Source organism: Fukomys damarensis, unplaced genomic scaffold (assembly GCF_012274545.1).
Source record: "Fukomys damarensis isolate Sample0158 unplaced genomic scaffold, DMR_v1.0_HiC HiC_scaffold_38, whole genome shotgun sequence".
Classification (NCBI taxonomy): domain Eukaryota; kingdom Metazoa; phylum Chordata; class Mammalia; order Rodentia; family Bathyergidae; genus Fukomys; species Fukomys damarensis.
The window spans coordinates 72,422,787-72,449,747 of record NW_022900950.1 but is presented as its reverse complement, the minus strand read 5'-3'; the positions used below and the strand labels follow the sequence as shown (position 1 = coordinate 72,449,747).

The following is a 26,961-nucleotide window of genomic DNA, read 5'->3' as shown; positions in this document are numbered from 1 at the left end:
GGCCGTGGGCCTAGGCAGGGGAAGCAAGGCGGGCGGCGGGAGCGGCCGGAGGAGGGAGAGAAGCAGGGACAGAAACTAGACTTACTTTCAACAGAAGCAGCGCAGTCGCGTCTATCTTAAAGTAAGCAACCACCCGAACCCGCTCCCGCCCGCCGAAGGGAGGCAGGGCCCCGCCGCAGGCCGCGCTGCTGGGTGCAGTCAGGTTTCTTGGTTTCTTGTCATTCCCGTGTGCACCACAAGGCGGCCCCTGCGGGTCTCTGAGGGGAGGACCCCGCTGGGAGCACAAAGGAACCATCCCCCAAACGCCCTGTCCTGACTTCAGTGGAAAAAAGAAGGAAGTGTAATCCAAACCAGAGGCCTTTCTGCAATATAAACCAGAGCCTCCCTTGCAATATAATTATCTTCTTATCCAAAGGCTGGCCGACTGTCTTGCTGATGAAAGTTTAGCTTTGAAAGTGCAGCTGAGAACGAGAAATCCCCTTCACAAAGACACTTATGTTCTACTGCCGTGCACTCAGAGGTGCTGTTCACCTATGTGAAAAACAGCAGCTGGCAAAACTCCTGGACCCCTCTCCTCCCCGGTGCCCTCCAACTTTCCCTGTGGGGAGAAGGCAGAAGGACGCAGTGCCCTGAGGGTGGCGCGCTGGCCAAGGTGTCAGTGGGTGCACAGGCCCCGCATGGACAGGAAGCTACGGCGGAACCCCAGCCGAGCATGCAGATGTCAGAGGGGCTGAGAATTAGGAGCCGCTGTCTCGAAGCGCGGGCTCAATACCGAGGTGCTGATTTAGGGCTTCCCACCGTCTGGACTGGGGAAAAGGAGGAAACTCAGTGAGGCGCCTCTCACACTGTCAAATCCAACTGTCAAACAAAACGCAGACAAACCATCAGCTTTATTTTTTCTCACCTTTAAATAGGACTGCTTAGCACTTTCTCACTGAGCCTCAGGTGCCAACCCGGGGACAGGAGTGGGCCACAAGTCCTGTCTGCAAGCTGCGAAACAGCCATCCAACTGTCCAGCCACAAAGCAGTCTTGCCCTACTCCTTCTCTCACTTGTATCTGTAGGAACCTGTACTAGCTCACAGAGTAACAAGGACACGGGAATGCAGGGGTGGTCGTTCTGTGGTTCTTTTTAATACAAAACAGCATTTCAAGCTTTCCCAGAGATGGGGCATCCAGAGACAGGCATGGCAACAAGGGTGGGTACGAAGGGGCCCTGTGTCCCCCACACAGTCCTAACCCAGGCCTGGTCCTGGCTGGGTCAGGTCTTTTCCTCCTGCCACTTTCAGGACAAGAAAAGCTTCCCAAGAGACTGGGGCCATGAGAGTGGGTACTGCCAGAGATGAGCGCCAGACTCCTCGAAGAGGCTGGCGGGCAGTGCTGTCTTACTGACAAGTTCAGCTCTGGCAGTGTGGACGGGATGAGGCCATTTGCCAAGAGCCTGCAGAGTCCTGTAGGGAACACGCAGTTAGGACCCTGCCAACATGTGCCAAATGACACACGTCAACCCTACTTTCACAGCCTCTTTCACAGCCGTTTTTCTAAACTTTCCCAGAAGCTGCTTTTACCCAGCACACAGCAAGGCTGCAAGCAGATGCCGGCTCCCTGCAAACTGTGAGCACAGCCTCACGTCGCTGGCTCCGTCCCCATGGCGCCTGCTGGGCTCCTGCCATTTTCAGCAAATGCAAAGATGCCCTCGTGAACCACACAACGTGGGCTCTGGCTGAGGGGCTCAGTCTCACAGCACCGGAACACAGCCTACCCTGGTCCTGGGGGCCAATGCCCACACTCCAGAACCTCCGCTGGGAGGCGGCGGGGCTGGGGGCACTGACTCCTCCCCAGGTGGGAAGGGGCCTAGCCAGCCAGCCCTGGGGACATCTGGACATGGGACAGAAAGCTGCTTCCTCTCAAACGATTCTGCAGCTCGCACACATACAGTTTTTACATCTGATTCCAACAGATCTCTTAAGGTTTTTCATTACACGGCACGCTGAATATGCCAATGTTTTTCCTCCAGTGCTGGGCACGGGACTCCACCGCATTCATGCTACGAATGTGCTCTGCACTGAGCTGGGCTCCCTCCTTGACTTGGCTAATTCTGAATGCTTTCATTTTCCAAATCTCCCCAGAAGCTCCCTCCCAACACAGAGCACGGCGAGGCTGCACACCAGCTCTCCCAGACATCGAGGCCAGCTCTCATAAGGGAATCACTTCGACATGTCCACGCTGCTAGCTCCGTAAAGATGGTTCTCTTCCAAAGATTTAAACCATAACTCTGTGATAACTGGGACTTTCTTATGCTTTCAGCAAAACACTATAAACAGCTCGGGAAACCACAGGTCACGTGGCAGCCGTCCCACACCTCTCGGCAGGGAGCAGCCCCACAGGCCTGCAAGTTGTCACAAGGCCCAGTTGGTCTGAGAAGGGAGGGGACAGCACTCTTCCCGGCAGGGGCACAGGGGACGATGCAAGGACATCCAGAGGGCAGCCAAGCAAGTGCAGTACCCGGGGAGAGGCCAGAAGGATGGGGTGGCAGGTGCTGAGACAGGGTGGATGCTCGGGGCTGGAGTAGAGCATCGCAGGTTCACATGGGGCAGCGTGGTGGTGGGGGGGTCCCTTCCAGCTCCTGCCTGGACCTTTTGCCTTCCTAGACCAAGTGTGAGGATTCCCAGGTGCCCAGAGAAGGCCAAGTTCTGCTGGTCGGGCACGGGACTGTCCCACTGGACGGGACAAGCACACATGCAGCACTGGTGTGTCGAGCTGGCAGGATGTGTTAAAGAACATTTTGTAAAAAGGTACAGAAGAAATAATGGTGATCACTGTTACTGACTTCATAAAATTTTGCTAACCCTGCAAACACTTTTTTGAGGTAGTTTTGAGAGCCCCCAAACTTTCATATAAAATGCTAATTCCTAAAAAAGTGAAATTTGGTTAACTTAGGCTACTTCTCACCCCAAATCCCTAAGAATGCGCCCTGCCCCCATCGCCCACCCCTCAGCCTGGGAGGCGGGGAGTGATCTGCTGATCCCGCACCCACCCAGGCTCTGTGGGGCAGCGACAGTGACGGCAGGGAGCAGCGGGTCCCCAGCACCTGCACCCATCAGCCTGGCCTCCCTGGGGCCCGCACAGCCCCTTGCCCATGGCACCCATAGCCTGGAACGGGACTGTCTGACTTCTTCATGTGAGGCTGGGGATGCAGAGGCCCCAACTTCCATGTGACAGCTCTGGCCCCCGTGCCCCACTTACCATGATGACGGAGACCCCAGTGGTGGTGCTGTTCTGCTTTGGGAGCGCGTTGTGAAAGTGCTGCTTTAGTTTACCTGTGACCTCCACTTGCATATTGTTCTCCTGGGAGCTATCGTCCTGTAGAAAAGAAAAGAACCAAATGTTCCCTTTCTCCCGTCTAAGCTGTCTCTTCTGTAACAGTTACCACGCCCACCAACTGCTTGGCCTCTTCCTAAAGGGCTCCGTCTTAGACACAACGTTAGGAAATGGTTGTGCAAAAACAATCATGGCGGCTGGGACTGTAGCTCGGTGGTGGAGTGTGTGCCCAGCCTGTGAGCCCCTGGGTTTGATCAGTAACAAATCCTGGTTACTCAGTAATGCCAGGCCCTCAGAAAGGCCCTACCCCTTCTATACACATCTCAGAACCAGGGAAGGCCAAGAAAGGCGTACAGGTCTCCAAGACTCTGAGAGGTCTTTCCTTAGGCTTCTGATTCCTCACCCAAGGCACATAATTTATCCACGGTTTACCCCACATATCCGTGGAAGATAAACATTAACTAACATTTTATACTGTTAATCAAGAGCTCATGCTTGGTGCAACGGCACAGCCCTGTGGTTCCAGCCACTTGGGAGCCTGAGGCAGGAAGATCTGGAGCCCTGGATTTCAAGGCAAGCCTGGGCCAGATAGTGAGACTTCATCTCCTATTTCCAAAGGAGGCTGGGTGAGAGGCTGGAAGTGTGGCTCAGTGGTAGCGCTGTGATTAGCACACATGAGGGTTAGGGTTCCACCCTCTGCAAGTCATTGGACCCCCAACGCCTGCGCCCTCACAGAGAGGCGCGGCATCTTAGCTATGTGTTCTAAGAGCCACATCACCAGGGCCAGGAAAGCGGTGAGCAGAGCAGTGAGGCGCACAGGGAGCTGCTGGGTCAACCAAAGCCCTTGGCTAAGAAAATCAACCTCTCTTCCGGAGACATCTGGAAACAGGGAGATGCACCCTGCTCCAGCCGCCATCCAGTGCACTGTGTCTCCGCCAACAGAGGGAGCTCTGGTCACCGCCTCACCCATCTGTCCGCCTCTGGAAGGGACCGCGTCTCGTGTGACCTTCAGGACTCCAGCCACATGTGCATCCCCAGGGCACACGCTGAAGACTCAGGCCCAGAAACAGGGCAAGGCAGGACACACGGGCTTTGGACAGAGGTCACAGCCAGCACCTCCCTTTGCAGAGGAGGGAACAGGCTCACTGACTTGCTCAAGGCACTCAGAGAGTAGGATCTACGACTCCAGGACCCCGGCATCAACTGCTTTCTCCCTTCCTGCTACTTGCTTACTAGGAACCAGAGACATTTTATCTGGCATGGAACTTAGGTGCACAGGGTGACATGTGCAGAACACACAACCAGGGCCTGCCGCTGGCCACGGAAACACAGCTGTCCATTCCTGGAATGGAGGTACTTACTGACACCCACGGGTGACTCAGGACTTGTCCTGCAGTACATCGAGCTTCGACATTTACCTGAAGCATTTGACTGATTAATTCCTAGAGAGAGAGAAGGAAAGAAGGGAGACAGTAGAGGAGAAAGAGGACGATTCCAGCGCAAATATAGCAGTCTGCGTTTGCAGCAAGCACTGCAAAGAACACAGCCACTCAGGCGTCTGAACTCGAAAGCTGACCTCCCCTGGGCTCCTAGGGCCAACGAGAGGACACAGACTGAGCTGCCTCTGTCGGCCCCGAACAAGAGAAGGCGAGCTCCCTCCGGAGCTGTGTGGAGCCAAGGCGTCCCCGTGGCCAGCACTCCACAGTGTGACACCCCGGGATTCCTCCCTTTGCCATTCCGGGGTCTCAAGTGTTCATTCTTATTTTCCGATGGGTGCCCAGTACACAGTTCTCAATCGATGAGAGATGAGGGCTTGTAGGTTAGAGGAGAGACACAAAGGTATGGGAATCAGGAAGGCAGCCATTCCGGCTTTCAAAACGCGGCCAAGAGCTTCTGAGACCACACCATTGGGGAACTTCATGAAGGCCAACGTGAAAGTTCAGTCACCCCTTCGGATCACACTGCAAGTCACGTCTGCCCTGTGTGACGGACGAGGACCCTCAGAAACAGGAAGGGACAGAGACGGTACCTTGGCTGAGTCGGTGATGTTGTCCCAGTAGGGGGCTGGAAACTCCAGCTTCCCCGCCAGGATCTGGTCGAAGAGGTCCTCCTGAAGGTTGTTCTCACTAAGTCACGGACAGAAGGAAAGTCCACGTCAGCACAGTTTTCAACAAAATGTTCGTGGGAAGAATAAGGGTTAGGGTCTCTGGCACTCCAAGCCTCAGCTGTGTATCGCAACTGTGTTCGTGACGACACATTTTTCCTTACAGACAACGAGCCACGAACATTTCCATGGCCTGGCAATCAGAGACCAGGGACACGGACTCAACTGTGGAACGGATGCGGGTTCGTTTGGCAAGATGAAAAGGTGATGACAGCACACGGCGTGAGTGGGCTTCATGCCGCGGCACTGCACACACAAAGACGGCCAGGATGGAAGCCCAGGGTGGTGCACACTGGGAGTCCTGGCTACTGGGGCGACTGGGGTGGGGGTCACGTGAGCCCAGGAGTTTGAGAACAGCCTCGGCGACAGAACAAGCCCCTGCCTTAAGGGGGGAAATGGTTAAGATGCTGAGGTCTATGTTGCTTTAACTACAATGAGAAAGATTTAAGAAAAAATGGAATCTACAAATAATGGAAATCCTCATTGGTGGGGGTAGCGCCTGGCCTCCCTCACCTGTCATCACATAAGGGCAGAGAAGCAGCAAGTCTGTGTCAGGTGCCTCGGCTTCCCTCTTCCCTCTTCCAGTCAAACAGCAAAGACATGTTACAGTTGGCATCCAAAACACCTCTGCGAGGCACTGCGGGATCGCTCGCTGGGGCCCGTGGATCGAGGGCCTCTAACTGCCACAGGGTGACCCCTCGATGAGACCAGAGTGGGGTGGTTTACCGGGCTGCGACCCCAGGGACGAGGAGGTAGGGTCCCCCAGCCTTCCTTTCTGGGTCTTTCCTTTGTTCTCTGCTCCCCAGCTGCCAAGAGCGAGCAGCTTTGCTCTGTCCCCCCTCCCACCATGACGCTCTGCTTCTCAGCTCACAGAAATGGAATCTCAGGACCATGGACTGGATCTTCTGAAACTGTAAGCAAAATAAACCTTTCCTCCTTGAAGCGCTTTTCTCAGGAATTTCATCACCACAGTGGGGACAGTGTAATGAGTGACTCGTCCAACTTACGAAGCAGGCACAGGCAGTCTGGATCAAATGTTCACGGCCTTAGAACCTGACTTTCGTTTATGCTCTGCCTAAGAGAGAGGGCCCAGCCAAAGACGCCGACTAGAACGGCCGATGTCGCAGAAGCCCTGCCCAAGCCACGCGTGACAAGCTCACCCCCAGAGTGCGTGGCACACACCGTAGACGTCTACTGAGGAAATGAACCCAGACTTCGGGCGGGAAAACGTGAAAACACCTCTGGCCCCCCACAGAACTTCATCTCCACACCCACAGCACAACTCGGGGAACGCGCAGGTGGCCAGCGTGGGGTCCACTCCGTGCCCCAGCAGAGCGCTGGAACAGCTGCAGGGATCCAGGTCGGTACCCCGCATGGAAGTTAGGGATGAACGGGCAACCGTTTGGTAACTGCTCCCTTAACGTTCAGGAATTCTGCTACCTACAAAGATAAGGGTGGGGCCCCTAGAAACAGACTGTGGCACTATCCAGAAACACACTCTAGGACATGGTGGCCTCATTCGTGTCCTATTAAAGAGAAAGGCACAGGGAGCAACAGTCAGGCTGAACAGGTGGGCAAGGCAAGAGATCCCGCTGCATGCTGAAAAGTGACTTTCTTTGAGTGAGCACAGATCTCTTCCTAGGTGGCAAAATGCTTTCTTTCATTTCTACCCTCACAGCCCCACTCTTTGAATTTCTTCAGACTGAGGGAAAAGAACAATGAGATTTTATGGAAACCTTTAGAAAATCAGAATGTTGGAAGATACTTAAAAAATTATCTATTTCGTGAATTGTTCCTCTTCACCACCCCTCCCTATTTTTCCACTTATCTGCCCTTGTTTTTCTGGACTCTCGAATGGCCTATGTGTGCTAATCCAGGTCCCTCTGTTCTGTGGTGGAAAAGCCAGCAGTGCCTTCACCAAAGTCCTCACAATGGACCTGAATCAGCAAACAGAGCCCCGGGGCTCAGCCTGGGGTGGAAAGGGTGGTGCTGAGGATTACACAGCAGGCAAAGACAGGGCTAAAGATGCTTCATTCTTCCAGCCATCAGCACGGAGGAAAGGCGGCCCTTCCTGAACCCACACTGGATTTATTATCACACCTACAGTCTGAGACGCTGCAGGACACTCCTTTATCCTTACACAAGAGCCTCTGGCTCGAGGTGCTGCAAGTCTAGAGCTGTCAGGTAAGATAAACTCAAAAGCAGCAAACAGGGGCTATGCTCTCGGTCTCTCTCCATGGCAAGTCCCTTGCAGTCAGAAGAGGGACCCTCACAATGCAGTACACGAGTTCATGAACAACTCACAGACCTTTCACCTGTGTGTGTGTGCACGCGTCTGTGTGTGCAACTTCATTACAGCCACACACGCACTTGCTATCAGCAGCCCTAAGCACAGACATTTTGAAGCAACAACCAAAATTTGGGGTGCCTCTAAAAACCAATCTCAATAAAGGTAAATGCGACAGTGCCGGGCTTTAGCTCAGGGGTTCTGCTGCCTGCCTCACAAGCGCAGGCCCCAAGTTCGATCCCCAGCACACCCCCCCCCAGAAAAAACAAAACAAAAAAATGTGATAATTTGAAAAAAGGTGGAGGAAGAACACACATCAAGTTAGGACTGAAACACAGCAACTCAAGGAAGGAAGAACGAGAGATCTTGCACTTCAAGGACTGAAAGAGCAAGTCCTAAATGATTTTAGATCAAAGGCTTTATGTTAAAACTGTCTTTTATAGAAAACAAAGTATTCTGAAATATGTAATAGACTTTTACTTCACAATTTATGAAGACAACCTGTTCTACATCACAATCCTTTATCACTTAAATTACAACTTCCATAATTTTCCGTATACGTTTTTATCTAAAAGAAGGTTGTGAAGTCCACCTAGAGTGTCCTTATGCACTGAGAAGACGCTTCTGCAACCAGTGCTTCACACCTCAGATTCTCTTTCGATACAGTGCGCCAGGGAAGAAGGGAAGCACTGTCTGATATTTAAAACGTAAGCTACCTGGGGCTTTGTGACCTGCTGCTGAATGTACTGTATGAGGGCAGCAGCTTTCAGATGTAGCTTTCCTGCTTTTCATTAGCCAGTCTTCTTTAGATCCCACAAAGCAGCAGCTGCCTGCTGGGTAACAATCCATGAGAAACACATACTGTTTAGTCAGAGCCCCACTTTCGCTAAAACCAAACACCAAAAGCACAAAAAAAAAAAAAAAAAAAGCCTGTGGCCCCCCTGGGCTGCAGTGGTGACTAGAAACACTAGGGGGAGTCGTGCGCACACACTCCTGGGCCCCTACTCCCACCACCCTCTTCAAGGGCTGCCCACTTGGGGGGCAGCGGAAGCTGGCTCTAACCGGCCCAGTGTCACCTACTGTTCACACACTCCCCTTCTACACGTGACCGGCTCCCCCACAGCCGGAGTCTGGTCTGCCTGGGAAAACGGCCACACTGCAGCACATACCCGCAACCCACCCCGCAATGCCCTCGTTTACTTCACTTCCCCCACCCACTCTGGGCTTCTCTGCGAGGCCTGACTTGGTCAACGGGACATCAACAAGCGTGAGGTGAGCAGAGGCTTAGAAAGCGGCAGGGCGGTGGAACCGCCCCCTCTCTGGCTGCTCCGGGAACCCGCCTCCAACATCACAGGAAGCCAGGCCAGCCCTAAAAGGCTCGGCCAAGCCATCTGTCTTCCCAGCTGACACCGAGCCAACCCCAGGCATGGGCTTGAGGCCTCACCAGGCCCCTGCTGAGCCAGCACAGAAGCGTCGCCGAATCACCCCAGAGAACTGCTCTACCCCGCTGGCTGTGGACGCCCTCGCTGTCCCGCTAATCCTATGTTGGGCGCAGCCGCTCCCGGCAATGCGGCCTAGGGTCATAGGCACCGCACCTAGAGAAACGCCGCTTGGACCAGAAGATTTAGCTCAGTGGTGCCATCGCCTGCCTTGCAAGTGTGAGGTCCTGAGTTAAATACCCGGTACCCCCACCCCCCAATGTTGAGGGAGAAAGAAGAAGCCTATTTTTTCACTTTCTGATCCAATCCAACAGACATCATACCACAGAGTGTGTGTTTGTGTCTCCAAAAAGCGCATTGGTTGAGACCTGATCCCCACACAGCAGTGTCAGGAAATGGGGTTCTGGGAGGAAACCAGGTCATCAGGACACCGCCTTCATGAGTGGGATGAGGGCCCTGACGAGAGAGCTGGTATCACTCTTGGCCCTTCCACTGGGGAGTTTACAGTGAAAGGACAGCTGTCTAAGAACCAGGATGCCGGCTCTCAGCAGACAAAGTGCGCTGTCCCTCGGTCTTGGACTTTCTGCCTGCGAACATTAAATTCCACCGTCTGTGGCCACACAGACCACAACACACGACAGGTTCAGGGATGCCACCAATCCGCTACTGCACCCTCAGCACTTAGAAAAGAGTCTGACAAACAGTGGCTGCTCAGGAACACTCGCTATAAAGTGAACAAGAAAACCGAACATGCATTACTAGAAGAAATGCTGCTTCACAGCCATTCACCTGCTCCAGAAAGGGAGATGAATCCACTCGAGATTTGTGGCCAAAGCCCCTTGCTGAGCCCTGGGACCCAGACTGCCAGGTTCACAGGGGCTCAGACACCTGGACAGCTGTCCCTGGCCACCTCAGCCCCCACCAGTGAAGCACCCTACTGTCAGCTGCTTGTTTCCCAGCTTGTCCATGCCAAACGTATTTGTAATTTTATTTATTTATTTATTTTTTGGTACTGGGGATCAAACTCGGGACCTTGCACTTGAAAGGCAGGCGGTGGCACCACTGAGCTAAATCCCCGGCCCCCAAACATATGTCGTATTTGTAATTCTACTTCTCAATTTAATATTAAGTGAAGGGCTAAACTGAAACTAAGAGGGAAGAGTACCTGTTTCTTGGGAAGAGATTTGAATCTTCTGAAAGACTATATAAACACTACTACAAAAGCACAAGGAAATCAGACAACTATCAAATGCTTTACTCATGGCTCAGTGGCAAAGCAAGCACCACACTGGCCAAGTTGGAAGCCCTGGGTTCGATCCCTGCCACAATGAATGAATGGTCACTGAGTACATATTAGGTTGTAAACTAAGATAAAAAGTGAAAGGCACATTTCTATAGTTTTTAACTAGCATTTTTACTGACCAACCACTTTCAAGTCCTGACTACCAGGAGTCAAGTATCTGGGAATTTTTCATTCAAATACAGCTACTCGAAGAACCACTGACCTTCGGAAGGGTGGGAATCCACACAGAAGTATGTATGTGATCACTCCGGCTGCCCAGATGTCCACCTTCAGGCCGTAGCTGGGAAAACGAGAGGGAAACAGATTTGCTTATGACTTTCAGGAACCTTCCCCAAGAGTCTTTGGGGTGGGGGGTCCAACTGTTCAGTTCACACAGGGCAATGACTCACCGTGTGGACAGTCATCTGTTTCCTGTCAACCTAACCACAGTCTTGAGGCCCACTGCCATATTCCCAAGAATGGCCTTGGGGAAAAAGTTTGGGCACTTAGCACAAACTCTAGCTCCCGAGGTCCAAATCCTGGTGCAGTTATGGTCTCTGTGTCTCCTACTGTCCACCTTCCAGAGTTACTCAATCCACAGGCCACAATAACTGCAAACTTGGCCTCTTCCTGCCACCTCGAAAGCACTCCCCAGCCAGGAAGCCTCACCCGGTTTCAGCGATGATTTCTGGAGCCACGTAAGTGGGTGTGCCACAGACGGTGTACAGAGGCCCTTCCACCACCGTCGCCAGCCCGAAGTCTCCCAGCTTCAGCGACTTGGTCCCGTCAGGGTACTCACACACCTGGGACAGAAGGCAGCTGAGCGTTAGAGGATTCCCCTCCCTCTGCAGCTTGAGGCAGAAAAGACAGAGACTCGGTTACTAACACGCTCAAAAGAGGTACGGGCTCGCTGTAGTCACACCATGATTTCTCTTCGTTGCTTTTCATTCTTCTCCAGAGATACTGTGTGATCGTGTGTGATTTGGAAGACATTCTTTTCCATCTTTGCAGAAAACCCCTTGCCAGGAATCTATATCCCCTCAAAGGGCAGAGAGCAGCTGTCTGCTTACCCAAAGGGGCTCAGAGAGGCCCAGCGCCTGGCGGGGACTCTGACCTTTATTTAGTTCTTAGCGAATGCGAGCTACTTAAGAACCCGAAAAAGGATGGTTTTATTGAGTGTCCACCGGTAAGCTCAGTGTTCTCCAAGAAACTCGCATATTTACTTTGGGAAACAAAACTGGGGATGGCAGCCTTGTTTTCTGCAGTTAATGATGAAATATAAACTTTAAACACTTTTGCTTTGGTACTGTTGGAGATCAAACCCAAAGCCTCGGGCGTGCTAAGCAGGAGCTGGGCCACTGAGCTATTTCCCATCCCAAGACACAAATGCTGTGTACTCAGAAACAAGCTTTGGGAGTTGAAAGAGAAAATGGACTTGGGATTGATCGGACATCCTGAATCTGTACCTCAAGCCTATGAAAGTCACCCAACCTCCTGGAGCAAGTTTTTTCATTTGTGAAGTGGACGAGACTAACATCTCCCTTGTGAGGGTGAAACGGGACAATGCACAGAGCAGGGCTGACTGGATATTATCATGTGGGAAAGGCTTCAAAAAGCTAGAGAAGGTTGTGGATGGGCATGCTGACACTGAAACGTTATTTCTCAAAAGCGTTTCAGCAGTATATACTGAATTTCTTATTTTTGTTCATGATCGTTGATCCAGCAAATCTCTGAGAATCTACTCAAGGGGAACCAAGATGGACCCAGAAGTCATAAAACATGATGTCACTATCAGAACTTACCTAGGATTTTTTAAAAACTAGAAGCAACACAATGGCTATAGGGCAGTGACTAAGTAAATTATAGTTCATAATAAAATATTATATAGTTGCTACTAAGAATTTTTCAAATACATTTTTTTTGAGACAGGGTGTAGCTAGGTATTCCAGGCTGGCCTAGAACTCACTATCCATCCCAGGCTGGCCCTGAACTCATGGTGATCCTCCTGCCTCAGTGTCCTGAGTGCTGGGATTACTGGCATGCACCACCATGTCTTCAAATAAATATTTATCACATGGGAGATATTCACTATATTACATGAAGTAAAAAAGAAAAAAGACTAAAATTATGTATGGAGTATAATGCTCCAAGAGTCTTAAGAAAATTTATCTCTGAGCGGTAGCACTGAGGATTACTGTAATTTTCCTCTTTCTAGTTTCTAGTTTCTAAAATGTTTAAAATGACTATACACTGGTTCCATAAATAAGAAACATTAATTTTATGTATAAGCAAACTTGATGAGATAAAAGTCTGAATTCTAAATAGAGCGCTGGAAACAAGTGTAAATGACAGCATATTCCAGACTGACTGACTGTGTAATCTGTAACTTGTTGGTATAATTTGTCTCTTGGGTGTCCATTTTGTGACCTTTTTTTTTTTTTTTTTTTTTTTTGGTACTAGGGATGGAACTTGCATCCTTGTGCTTGTGAGTTCGGTGTTCATTTTGAAAATGCTCAAAAAAATTGCAAAGACCTAATCTAGACTCGGGTCTATTTATTTTTGTATTTTTCAACATATTATTTTGCTTTTCCTGATATTATACTATGAATTAACCCAGATTTTCATCTCAGCCACTACTACTAACTAAAGGAAGCAAAGAATTTGGAAAATCCATTTGCAAGACAAGCTTGTTAACAGTGTGATCCACTGGGCCATATTGCGGGGAAGGAAGTGATTTACGCAGTCATCAATAAAAAGCACCAAAGCCCTCCAGGCCCCACAAACAGTGATGGCCCAGCCTCCACAGGCTTTCGAGAGGGTGACACCAGGCAGGGACGCAGCTCAGTACCGGCCAGGCATGTGGGAGGCCCTGGGTGCAATCACAGCAAAAAAAAAGCTGGGGATTTAGCTCAGCGGTTCGGTGGCCTGCCTCACAAGCTCAGGACCCGAGTTCGATCCCCGGTACCAAAAAAAAAAAAAACCAAACATCGAGAGGACTGCGAACACCTCCTTTACCAACGTTCGACAGCTTCTTCCACATTCACCCACGCGCCCAGCACCCGTGCTATGACTGGCGCGGGTCGGTGGGGACTGAGACGCAGGTACCTGTGAACCCCAGGGAACCCACTGCCCACCAAAGCACACTTAAGAGACATTCGTGATGTAGCCTCAAGTCCGAGTCCAGACTCCCGGTCCTGCCCTGGGCCTAGGCAGCTTTCCATCCATTATGTTGAATGTGAACATCACAGAGAACGACCTGATATAATTACAGCTAGGATTTATGATACATTTACCAAAACTCAGATGTTAGAAATTCCCTAAGTAACCGTAGCGATAAGAACGTAAGTGCAATTTCCTAAATGTCTGTATCATGAGACACAAAGCCTTACGTCATTGCTCTTTTGTTTTCATAACTTCAAAATACATCCATTAGGTACTGTTTTTGAAAAATAGTGTTTATTTTAAACACTCAGTTTGCGGATGCCTTGGGGTATTCAGGGGTTGCTGTCAGATACTTGGAAATCCCAGCAGCTCTATTTTTCACATCCCCTATAAGGAATTCAGAGTCAAATGGAGAAGCAGAAATAGAAAGTGACTGAGCAGTCTATAGTCGCTGAATTATGTCTGGGTACCCTTGGCTAGGCGTCAAAGGGAAGTGTCATCGGGGGCAGACAAGCCTGAAATAATATTTTATCTGCTTCATCTCTCCCCAACACTAGACACAGAGGCAGATACATGAAATACGAATGCATGTCAAGGCTTAGCTGGAGATTCTCTTCAAAAGCCGGACGGAAAATTAGATATACATGGTGTGGACACAGAGACACACACTGTTGCTTTAAGGGACCCCCCTAAGTCTGGGGTGTGGCCCAGGGGTAGAGCATTTGCCTAGTGTGCCTCCGCTTCTGGTTTCAACCCCCAGCCCACAGAAGGAAAAGCAGAAGAGGAGGGAGGGAGGGAGTATGGGATCCCAGTAACTGACACTCCCAAGGACTCCGGAAATCTGAATATTATCCCAAACGTGGCCTCACTGGAATTTTCCAGGGACCCCACTGGGAATCAGAACTGTCATCTCCATTGTACACATGAGGAAACTGAGGCACACATTACTCAAATTACTCTCAAGTAGGGTCTGCAGCAGGACCCTCACCATTCCGCAACAGATTCTAACTCTGAAAAGGGCTGGTGGGTGGACCAGCTGGAAGCCCAACTGTGGCCTGCATGTCATGCACATTCTGAGTGGGTTTCAAAAAGCACCACCGTGACAGCCCACCCCTGCACTGCTCAAATGATGCTCGGTTGAAAGGTGTTCTCAGAACAGAGAAATAAAACATGCAGAGTCTACACCTCACGTTCTCTAAATAAGATGCCAACGTACTGATTTAGAAGGACTTACAATATGAGAAACCAACTCCCTCTCTCCCCTGCCCCACACCTCCCAGAAAAGCAGAATTGATCATGGGCGCTCACAGTTAACTCTGACAGGGCACCACCAGGCTGTAACTCACTGTGTAACAGCCCTGAGCGCCCTGACACAGCGACCCATACATCTCCGCTGGCAGGGGCTTAAATTATTTGACACTGCTACCTGGGAAGCGGATGCAAATCAGATGCCCGAATGCTCTGGTGTTTAAAACTGAATTAGTTCTTAGACAGGAAGAGGCTGACAGTTACTCCAGGTGTTTGCTTTCAGGGCCCCCCCAGCACCTTCTCCTCCTGGGCCAGCTTGCCGACTAACTCCAGAGCGAAACCAGTGATCGTTTGGTCTCAATGGGCGACAGCTACGCCACTCACATCTGTGTAACTGAGGCTGTTTCCAGGGCTTCCTTGCCACACAGCAGCCTCACCTGGAGATCAGTTCTAACACCTCTGTTCTCCTCCCCTCACACAAGGGGTTAGTGCAGGCCTCGGGGAGAGGTGTCCACTCACACAGAACACATCAGACTAGGTGAGGAACTTGGTTCTGACTTCCAGGTTAAGTTCCGAGACACAAGACCAATCTCTACTTTCTCTACTTTGACACCGGAGGAGAGAAAAGGAGTGTGTGTGGGATTCTGAGGAGACGACATACTCTAAGAGACCCACAGAGTGCTGGGCCGTAGGGCGGTGCTTGGGGGTAGAACACTCGCTTAGTACTCAGGAGGCCCTTGGTTCCATCCCCAGCACAACAACAACAACAACAAAGAAACAGAAGAGAAGAGAAGACTTGGGGTTGAGAGTGGGATCAGTGGACAGGGGAAGGGACTCTCCGGGTGCACAGGAAGTTCCCAGATGCCTCTGGGCCTGAGCAATCAGCACTTCCGGACAAGCCAGCTCCAGAGGGACCAGTTGTCTCCTGGAAACCCACGGCCATGGCACTCACAGAGAACACCAGTTCCTGAAGCCCCCAGGGTGAGGCGCCGGGACCTCCTCATTAACACTGTGGTGAAGCTATCTACACATCTGGAGAACACACTGTCCCCGCTGCTGTGAGGCCCCAGGTCACGGGAGCTGACAGACACTGCAAGGTCATAAAAGTGAGAAGCGTGTTTTGGGAAAGTGAACACCATTGGCCTGACTTTCACGCTCTGTCGTGGTAGAACGTGGCTTTATCTTCCATAGGAAAACAGGGCAAATGACACTTTCCAGCAAGAAAATTGAGCATGTCTTGGTCTCAGTTTCTACATCAATGAAACTGCGATGGAAAAACTATACTATTTCCCAGATTCTGTCCTACACATAAATAAACCTCCACATTCTATTCTGGCTCCTATGAGCTTCTACTCCCCATCTTTGATTGCTTCTTCTGAATGTTTGCACAATTATCATTCTGCTTTCTCCCCTCCGTATCACTGCTGTGGCTTGGATAAGTGTCCCCCAAAGACCCACACATTAAAGATTTTATTCCAACAGCAATGCTGTGTGGGGGCAGAACCTTCAGGACGCGAAGCCTGCGGGTGCTCACACAGTCCTTGGTGGGGACTCGGGGGCTGGCCCCTTCCTGCCATCTTGGCTTCCTGGCTCATGAGGTGAGCAGTCTTTTCTGCCACCTGCTCCCCACAATTGCTACCCAGCACTCTCACCTGAGGCCCCAAGCAATGAGTTCAACTTATCTTGGATCAAAACCTCCAAAACCATGAACCGAAACAAACCTTTGCCTTTATAAGTTAATTTTCTCAGGCATTTTGTTACAGTAACAGGAAAGTGATGCAATCGCAAATGAAAACCAATGGAAATGTATATTACACTCTCTGATAAATAGCAAGCACAGATCACTGCAAAGAAACCCAGTAATATTTTATGGCCATTGACTGTCCCGCTCATTTCATAAAGTCGCTTAAGTCTCACTACAGGATGGTTTAGACCACCCAGTGTTTTCATTTACGTATGATTGCACACAGTTATGAACATCTGTAAAGGAGCAGAGGCAGAGCTGGAAGACAAAAGCAGAGAGGACATACCAAGAGGTTCTCTGGCTTGATGTCCCTGTGCACAATGCTGAGGCCGTGCAGGTACCTGAGGGCATTGGCCAGGTTGTACACCATGGCGCTGCCGTCTCTCTCTGTGTACTTGGTCGAAGAAGTGATCGCGTCAAAGAGATCTCCACCCTAGAGCATTCACAAAGACACATCCAGACATCAACAGTGCAGTCCTGGGACGCTAAGAAAGGTGGTCCTTTCTTAGGCACGGAGGAGGAGAAGCCACAAGTGCCACTCACAGGGACTACACATAATGAAGTTATAGGCAGCCAAACCCTTTGGGAATATCGCAAGTCTCTGGAAACACCCCATGCCCCTACCTTAACCAATTCCATCACCAGAAAGAGCTCAGTTGTGGTTTCCATCTCTTCGACCAGCATGATGATATTGGGATGTTTCACTCGGCGCAATATTGACACTTCATTCTCAATCAGGTGTTCCTGTCAAATGAAGCCCGGAGAAAGAGGAATCAGAAACCACAGAACCCTCTGCCCTGTCCCTGAGGCCTACAGAGGTAATGAGGCGTGCATAGTCCACAGCTCTGAGGCCAGGGATGCACCTCTCTTCACACAGAGACCCAAACCCCGGTCTGCTCAGTTCTAGGGACAAGACGGTTCAGTGTCTTGTCAATGCCATTAGCGGAGAGAAATCAACCTATGGACATGTCCCAGAAGGAGGACCTCCCCGGCTCTGGGAGCTGCTCTGGAACATGAAACCTACTGCCTTCTAACTCTTCAACACCTCAGGAGGCTGCAACCCCATGCAAGGTCAGGCACACAGCACCATGCTAAATCGGCAGCGCCACCTCTCATCTCCGGCACGCTCAGAAACCAGGACCAGGCAAGTTAGAAAACTTGGTATGCTGCGTACTTCTGGTATTCCATTTTTTTTTTCTTTTTAACTGTTATCCATACAAATTTTATTTTCATGCTGAAATTCATGAAAAGGAAACTTTCCTCCTCTACGACTGTGCATGGAATCATTCACCAGATGGACGGCCCTTGTCATATTTATTTCAGAAATCTGAAATACAGTGCCACGGGGACTACTACTCTAATCACTTTTCTGAAAATGCCACCTGACTCTCAGTCCTAGTGAGTAATGTGGGTGGGATCAGCACTGCAGCAAGGTGCGCATTACAGAACTACAGAATTATTCTCAACACACTAACCCATGAATCGTGAACAATGATTCCCCCTTTTTAAATGAGACGTGACTACCTCCCAGGAATGCCGTATTTATCGATTTTCATTAACTTCCATAATGAATTTTGAATTTGGAGACTGCTCTATGAAATTTGCCAACTGCCCTCTTACATATTCTAGGGATTCAAATAGGATGGCTTTTTTAAACAAAGCCCACCTTTTACAGATGTCCTGTACTAAACACACGTGTATAACAGATACAGACACATGTGCATGTATCACTCACACTGCCCTCTGCCTTTATTAATGAACCTCAGAGCTACAGTTCGTGTAGATACAGCAGTAAGATGAGTATCCCTAGTTTACGATACCATTTGTGGTTTTTCTTATCTTTGTGCCTCTGTGTGTATCTGTATGTTCACTCCGGGCTTTCTCTAATCCTTTTTTACAATAGCTGGAGGTATAAATTATTTTAAAAATGAATAGATTACCCACAGAGAAATTTGCTGTGAGCTCCTGCACATGGATTTTCATGTCTTTCGTGAGCAATGAATGCACTGTGCTTGTCCAAGAAGTTGCTCAATAAATATTGATAAATGACAGTATGAATGCTAAGATAGGGGGAGAAGTGAGCATGTAGTGGAAATCTACTACATGTCATTTCTGTGCAATCACTTAACACTCGATCCCTGGATCAGTCCTCGGAGACAGGAACACACGCCTAGGTTTCTGGTTTCCTAGCCTACACTTTTTCTACGTGTTGTTACTCTTTCAAAAAGGGAAAGCTGGAATTCTCCAAAACGAAATGATAGATATAAAGCTGAAGATATTGAATCTCTGAAAGCAGTAAGCCATAGCTTCACACTGAAGTTGGAGGTAAAGAACTACCAGGCTTTGTATAGAAGGAGAACCTTTTAATGATGGGGCTGAGAAATCTTCGACTAGCTTAGGACTCAACAGATCCTTCCAAACCTCCCAGGATCGTGGTGGTTCTCAGATCCTACAATCCAGGGACAGGGTGACAGGGCCTCCTACCTATTTCCAGGTCCCATCTGTCTATGTCAAAGCAGCAGCCAGCAGCCTGGTCCCTCCTCACCCTGCGGAAGCAGCTGTACCACCAACCCCTGTTGGTCACAAGGCAGGACCTGGCAAACCCACTACATGTGCATTCACACATTCTTAAGCTTTTGGGTCATCTGCGCCAGGTATGTCCTTCATCACCGAAAAAGCAGAGCAAGGCTTTGTTTGGTGCATATGTAAATATCAAATGAATTTATTTTACTCTGTGGGAAGCAAAGACAACAGTACTTACTAACACTGTAGTATTTTAAAGCCAAATGGATCTATCACTTAGATTCTCCTCCCTACTCATTGTTGTAAAAGTTGGAAGAGTCTAATTTACTCTTCCTTCAGGGCTCTGTGAATTTGCATATATTAAACAATCACCATCACCAGGACACCAAAGAAACACTCAAATTGGAATTAAAATAGGAGTCAACCACATAAGGGAACTACATCTCCCCAAAGTTATTATCCTTTCAATAAAAGGCGTGCAGAAAAACCTTTGGGGATGTGGTGTGGAACTGCTCCCAAAGCCACCAGCGGGACTACATTTTAAATATTGAGTATTTCAGCAACATTTCCTCCATCAGTCTCTCGACTTACTGTATTCTACCTGACAAAGGCCAGTGTCCTAGACAGAGTGACTGCTCCTGCTGGGATGTGGTTAGAGGGCAGCCTTTGTTTCTCAACTTCTTTCTGTCCTGTGAAACCACCTATGAAACCAATCAGCAACAGCAGCAGCAAAACAAAAGCCCTGCCTAAAACCTTCACAAACATCGTCTTCCTGTTGCTCGTGTAGTCCCGGTATAGTCTTTGTTTCTAACCAGCAAGAAATCTTCAGGTTACATTTTCCCAAAGAATATTTCTAAATATAACAAGAATACTGATTTTGTCTTAAACCATACTGAATTTACATTACTTGATTATTTACCATTATTCATGATCAGTGATTTCAGGATTCCAACTCCAAATAATTTACACAGGAGTCACTGTACAGCAGGGCAAAGGAGACTGTGGAGTCTTTGGCCACAGTGATTTTTATCGTACAGAGAGAGATGGAGAAATGGGTTAGAGGAAGAGACAACTCTCCCAATCAAAACTAACCAACGTTTTTCCACCTTTCCCAGACTCACTACATAATCCTTTCCTCCTGTGTGCTCAGTCACTGCATGAACTTAGCTTCCCAAAGCAGCAGTGAGAAATCTACCCGGATTTCCCCTGCGGTCATCCTCCACAGTGTCCCTCACTCGCTTGCTATGCCTGCTCATTCACCTTCTGCATGGCCTCAGCCCTCCACTGCCGTCCCTCTCCTCTGCTCCTCGCCGGCCTTTCGTCTCGACTTCCGAGCATCTGCACAGGGGATCTTCTGTCTGGGACGTTCTGTACCTGGCTCCTGGTGAGCCCCTCCATTCCTCTGTCCTCCCCGTGTCTTTTCAAGGTGTGTACTGGTCTTTCTTGCCCTCTGGGACTGGGAGCTCATGGGGTCCGGGTTATCTCACTCTCCAACAACCTGCAAGTTACTAACGGGAGGTGCCGAGCTGCTTCTGCAGATGAATGCACACAGCAGGCACTGCTCCTGCCTGACACAGGCTTACAGCTGTCCGCTCTGCTACTTCAGTGAACGCTGCTGAGGACAAGACAGCAGGAGACAAGACCTTCCCACCACTACATGTGATTGCTGAGGTAAGTACACTTGGTAGGTTGAACAATATTCATCCAAAGGCCTCTAGTCCTAATCCCTAGGATCTGTAAATATTTCCCTCTTTCGAATAGGCTTTTTGCAGATGCAACTGAGGCTTCCTCAAGGCAGAGACAGCCCTGGATCATGTGTGTGGCCCCTAAATGCCAGCGTAACAGTCTTCTAAGAAGATTTCACAGAGACAAAGGGGAGCAACAAAAACAAAAGACAAGGCTATGTGGAGGAGGAGGCAGAGATCGGGAGCCCAAAGTCCCGGTCATCACCAGAGACTGCTCAGAGGCAGGAAGCAGCTTCTCTGCTAAGTCCTGGCTCCAAACTGTGAGAGCCGTTTTTGTTTTTAAACCACCAAATCTGGGGTGATTTATTCCAAGAGCCTTGCAAACTAACACATATATGATGAAGGCAAAGCCGTACACAGTGTGGAGAGGAGGGAGGAAGATCTAAGCAGTGTAACAGGAAGCCCACGCTTTGTGTACCGTACAAAGTCAAAGAACACTTACTAGTGTGAAAGAGTATCAGAAGTGGGGGAATTCCTAAGTTCACAAACATCCCAGCCTTCTTCTTCCTCAGCCTCCATGCATCTGGCCCTGAGGCAGCTCTTGCAGTGACCTCCTACTCAGGAGAGTCCCGCCATGCATTGCACCCTCCTGGCCTTCCCGCAGCAGCTCTGGTCACCTGGTGGCTTTTCTTCCACCGCTGCCCACTGGAATCTGAGCAGGATTTCAGCATCTTGCCCCTGTGTCTTTGCCGGTCACCCACTTTTCCACTGTAAGCTCCCCCTGGACTCCCACAACACTCTGCGGAATTGGTATTCATGATACAGGACCCTGTTCCCAGATAAGCTTCTTTCATACAGAAGACACACGCCATGTTTTAGGTGAATGGAAAAGATCATCTAATAATGTTCATGTATGCAATAGAAAAGCAAACAGAAGGCAGGAGACATGAAGAATTCTTTCTAGATTCATTTAACATGAAAAAATGAACAGACTGAGCTTGCAGAGGGCACAAGGCACATGACAGCTACACAGCATACACACTGCTCAAAAGCCCCAGACCCCATCGCTCTTCTGCTACTGTGCGACTGTGGGGAAGCCATTTGCTCTGAGCCTCCTCTCTGGAAAAGTGGAATCCTTCAAGGAAATGTGCAGAGTTCCTGTATGTACCAGTTAGGGCAATGCACTGTAATGACTGACATTGTCAGCTATGCAGTTTTCTATACACAACCCACAAAGCAGAGGAGACCAATGATATCCCAGACCAGTGGCGGAACGCTCCCCTAAATTTTTTGAAAATAAATTTTCTATATTGCTTTTATCCAAAAATCTAATTACATAGGAAAAAAGTTGACCTATTTATGACAATACCAAGTTTTCCAACTTAACTCTGTATAACGTTATTGTGAAAATACTTGTTCAAATGAGCGAAGTGTAAGAATGGGAATAATTGATCATGAACTGTGAAAACAGAATGACATTCCGTAGCAAGAAAACTCAGATCCAAAGGCTGGAAGTGCCCCATTCATTTGCCTCAGCAGTAGGTGCCTCAGACTAAACGTTTTTCCCTAATTACGTTTTAATCAGGGAAACAATCTTACTGCAGCAATTGCTTTACTTTCTCAACAGAAATTTAATATAGTTATACAGAACCTGGCCCATCTGCTTACATCATACCATAGACAGAAGAGGAATGGTAACATACGGGGAAAAGACTATGAAGAATGGGCAAAAATTAATAACATTGTTAGGATAAATAAAAGCACATAAATTTAAAGAAGACAAAGAAAATCAGGCATTTTACAGTCTCTGCTTTGCTGACCACCACAATGGAGGGGAAAAACATCCAAACAGTAAATGACAAATCTGTCTCCTGGATTTTTGATTCCAGGGGCTCTGAGAATAAACTTCACCATAGTACTTTAAGTTTTCTGTTTAAAATGCACAATTTTGTAGATTTTCACTAAAGACTAGTTCACAGCTATCACTTTAAATCCTGCCAAATATAAATTCTAAATCCCCCTGGCATATTGATAGTAATAGCTGATGTTAAATTCTTATTGCACACTGGCTCTTATCTAGATGTTTTCCATGACTTCATTCAACCAACTGCAATAACCTTACATACAAATTTTGGAGAAAGAACTAAGAAATACAGGCTAAATAATTTTCCCCAGTCACTAAGCAAGATGAAATAGAGGCAAGATTAAACTATGTATTCTGGCTCCAGTAGTGCTACCCAAGAGAGCATGCTGTGATCCATATATGTAATTCTAAATTTACTAAGAGCCACATTCAAATATGAAAGTAGGCAGAATTTATCTTTAAGTTGTAACTTAACCCCGCATATATGAAATACTGTCATATAATCAAGTATCTCAGTTCACAACCTTAATTCTTCCCACAATTCTGATCACAAACTTAATTGGACAAGAACCAAAACAAATTCAAGGGTTAGGTTCAATGCTGACCTTATGGAGACATTTGACTAGGTTCTTGTCCAATCTCATAAGATGTTAATGAGATATTTTATACACCTCTTTATGTACTAAGTCTTCAAAATCTGGTGTTTATTTTATAACCACAGCCTACGAGGTATGATCAAATACATATGAATATTTTAAAAAAATACTACAGGAGAAGATACAATGTCATTAACTGTCCTCAAAATATGTCCCCTTTCTTTAAACACACTGAGCCCGTCAGTGTCGCCCCTTCCTGCAGCACTTCTGGACATCTTTGTGAGTGTCTTTAGTCGCACTGTCATGGCTGCTTTGGTGTCCTGAATCAATTCAAGGTGTTTTCCTTGCATGACTCTGGGGAAGGGTCAGACACGGTTCCAGATCTGGTGAACACGGTAGATGGGGACGCACTGCGATGTCTTTACGAGCCCGCCTTTCCTTTGGACGGTACCTGGTGGCAGTGCTCACAGTATGTCATCCTTTCTCATTAAAGGGACATCCAGAACTGCTTTAGAAAGCAGCAAGAATCATGGGACACGTGTGTTCCAGCTGAGGGAGAATATTTTGAGGGGACCAATGACAATGTGTCTTTCACTGCAGTAAATGCTTTAACGTTAAATATCCCGCATATGCAGTGTTTTGATCATACTTCCTATTTCAGTTCGGACTCCCCTCATTTCAAGTGCTCAGTAGCAACTGGTAGCCTGCAGCTCCAGGGTTGGTGGCGGTAATTCTAGAGCCTGCTCTCTTTACTGAAACGCTACCAGAAGCAATCGGTGGTAAAGGTCCTTGTCACCACTGTTAGCAAAATTTTCTCCCAAACATTAAGTAGTGACACTCCAGCAAACTTCTCCTGAACGCTGACAAAGGACTTCTCCTAGGGGCAGAGCATGGATCTGTCTCCTGACCAGGGGAATAAAGAGAAAAGACAGGGGAGGCTTGCCGGCTGCACCTTCATAAGATAGGGTTCTCTAAGCTTGGGGCTCCTCAGCTCTGATGCAGCCTGCTGTGGTTACAGTCCGTGCCCCACTGCGGCCCTCAGCATCTCTCCCATGGACTTGCAGCTCGGAGGAGGGAGAGCACCCCTGAGCTTCTGTGCGGCTGTGCCGGGAGTACGAACATCTTCCGCCTCTAACCCAGGAATCTGTGTCTTCTGCCAGCCTCCGTGAAGCCGGAGGCTGATTTGCTGGTGTGACAGTAGGGGACTTCTAGGGCCCTCACAGTTCATGCCACGCCGTGTGAGTGTTGCCGGAGTTTGCATGTTCCCAGAAAAGAGAATAGTTCTGTTCTGTTATTTATATAGTTCTGACCAAGATCTCACCAATTCAAGGTTTTAGGATTAAAGCTTCTGAGAAGTAGTAGGAAAAATAAAAGCCAAACTCCTTTTCCAGCCACTGCTACTGACGATTCCCACTGCTAGGGTCTCCAAGTCTGGAACGCCTCCCTCATGGTGAACAGCTCACCATCATCTCAGTCCATTTACAAAGCAGTCACGCATACTGTACCTTTCCACAACATTTGGCTTTGTCTATAATCTTCAGGGCAAACTCCTTTCCAGTAGACCTAGGAATAATCAGAGGAAGACCAGTTAAAGACATAAACGACAGACACCAACCTTCCTAACCTTCTCCCCAGACAGGCAGGGAAGAGAAGTTTGGCAGCTTCTCAGCATCAAAGACAATGTGGGGAGGAGCCAGGAGAGGAAGATACCGGAAAAACAAACAAAACAAAACCCCAAAGCCGTGCCACAAGTGATGAACTGTCTCCTTTTATAAATATTCGTAGTTAAATTATCTTTAATTTATATTTAAATTGTTGTTCCGACCTAGACGGTTTGTCTCTATTAAATTTTTAAGAGCGTTTTCTAGGACATAGAACAAAATTAAGAAAAAAGATCAACTTGAGTGAAAACTTTTCTTATCAATGTATCTTTAACACATGGGTTGCATCATCTTGTAATTCCACCTACAAAGTCCTCAGACCTTCTTGATCTACTCCACAGCAGTACAGGGCAGTTGGGATCTGGGGTCGTGTTATACATCTTTAGGTGGCCACATCCCCATGACAGAGAGTTTGGGCACAAGAATCTTGATGTTATTACTTAATTTTTTAATCACTTTCACACAATGTGAATGTGCCGTAGCAGATCAGAGTGAAAAGTCTGACAAAGAAGTGTTCTTGGAGTATGTTCTTAGAATATGTTAGTTGTGAGTGTAGCTGCTTTTGCCAGGCAGCCAGAGTCTACACTGATAAGGCTCAGCCTGGAAGAAGAACTTTTACTGAAATTGCTCTTCCTGGGCCAGGGACTTAGCTCAGGGGTTCCACTGTCTGCCTTGCAAGCACAAGGACCCAAGTTCGATCCTGGTACCAGGGGGAAAAAAAAAAAAAAAAAAGCTTCTGAAATTGCTCTTCCTCTGTGATAATCCCAACCCTGACTCCTATCTCTGACGAGCCCTTGGAAGTCGCATTTCAGATGCTGAATGCACTACTTACGAGGCCGGTAATGTTTAGAGAACAGTGAGCTAGCCAGCTCCTGTGTACCAAAAGGAGCACTAAAACTTCCCTGGAAGATGTATCAAATTGGAAAACTGGTTTCTAGAAATTTCTGGAAAAATTTCCTCTAAAAGAGTAAAAATTAATCATCTAAGACCAGGTAGGGCAGTGATCTATACACACAAAGACTTTTAATCTGAGTCTTTTGGCTTCAATCTTATATTTACAAAAAGGCCTACAGTAGGCAGAAATTAGCCGGTTCTGACCTTAAATAGTTAACAGATCCTGAGCTCTACCCGTTAAGTGTTCATGGAGAGGACACTGTGGGAATCAAATCAGTCAGCAGCGGTACAGGCTGAGAAGGCTGCCTGGCACAGGTGTTCTGGATTTTTTAAACTAAATGACTTAACTCCTCCCCATTCCTCTCTGCCCAATGGATGAGACCTGCTACTCTCTGTCCCAGTGCACACCCAACCACGTGTATTTTGTTCAGTCATTCTGCCTGTGGGCATGCTGAACAGCTAGTCTCGAATATAGCCTGTTGGGAGGTGCAGAGAGAAACTCCCCAGAAAGGCCCGTGGTTGATTATGTTAAGAATAAATCCCAGGGAAGAAACTATGTGCAGGTGAGAGGAAGGACCCCCACTTCCCGCTCACCTTTCCATACACTCCTTGACTACGGCAAAGTTGCCATCACCAATGACCTTCCCAATCTTGTATTTCTCTAGAAGAGTCGATGATTCAGAGCACCTGTTTCCATTTACACCTGCAGAAAAGGGTACACGTAAAATCCAAAGGAAACATCAGCGTTTTATACTGATTCTAATGTGTGTGTAAAATAACAAAAAGCAATGCGTTTAACCGCTTCCTCATCGTATTCCTCAAATAGAACATCCAAGTCATCAATTTCCCTTTGACCTTGTTGGCTAGAATCAGAAACCGACAAAATCAATAATCCTAAGAAATCCCTAAAATAGCAGCTAGTACAAATAAATAAAACCTAATTAAACTTTCCAAACTCTTTTTTTAATTTTAAGAAAGGGGAAAGTGGTGGTGATGGGGATTTAATCTTAGAAATGTTCTCAAGATTTCTCGAAGATTTGCTAGTAAAGAAAATTCTATTGGATTTCTTCTTTTTTTTTTTTTTTTTTTTTGT

The 26,961-nt window shown here is 48.2% G+C and overlaps 1 protein-coding gene across 1 annotated transcript in view; it reads right to left on the bottom strand.

Moving 5' to 3' along the window:
* Window positions 1-874: 874 nt before the first annotated feature.
* Dclk2 (doublecortin like kinase 2) overlaps window positions 875-26,961 on the bottom strand; it is a gene marked incomplete at its 5' end in the record, with an annotated part of 132,935 nt that continues 106,848 nt past the window's right edge. Inside the window, 11 exons of the mRNA XM_010632736.2 lie at window positions 875-1,449; window positions 1,567-1,664; window positions 3,245-3,361; window positions 4,681-4,761; window positions 5,349-5,445; window positions 10,715-10,792; window positions 11,161-11,294; window positions 16,932-17,078; window positions 17,270-17,389; window positions 24,819-24,876; window positions 26,463-26,571. Of these exons, the coding sequence (XP_010631038.1) occupies window positions 1,284-1,449; window positions 1,567-1,664; window positions 3,245-3,361; window positions 4,681-4,761; window positions 5,349-5,445; window positions 10,715-10,792; window positions 11,161-11,294; window positions 16,932-17,078; window positions 17,270-17,389; window positions 24,819-24,876; window positions 26,463-26,571 (1,205 nt within the window). The remainder of the gene's footprint in view (window positions 1,450-1,566; window positions 1,665-3,244; window positions 3,362-4,680; window positions 4,762-5,348; window positions 5,446-10,714; window positions 10,793-11,160; window positions 11,295-16,931; window positions 17,079-17,269; window positions 17,390-24,818; window positions 24,877-26,462; window positions 26,572-26,961) is intronic.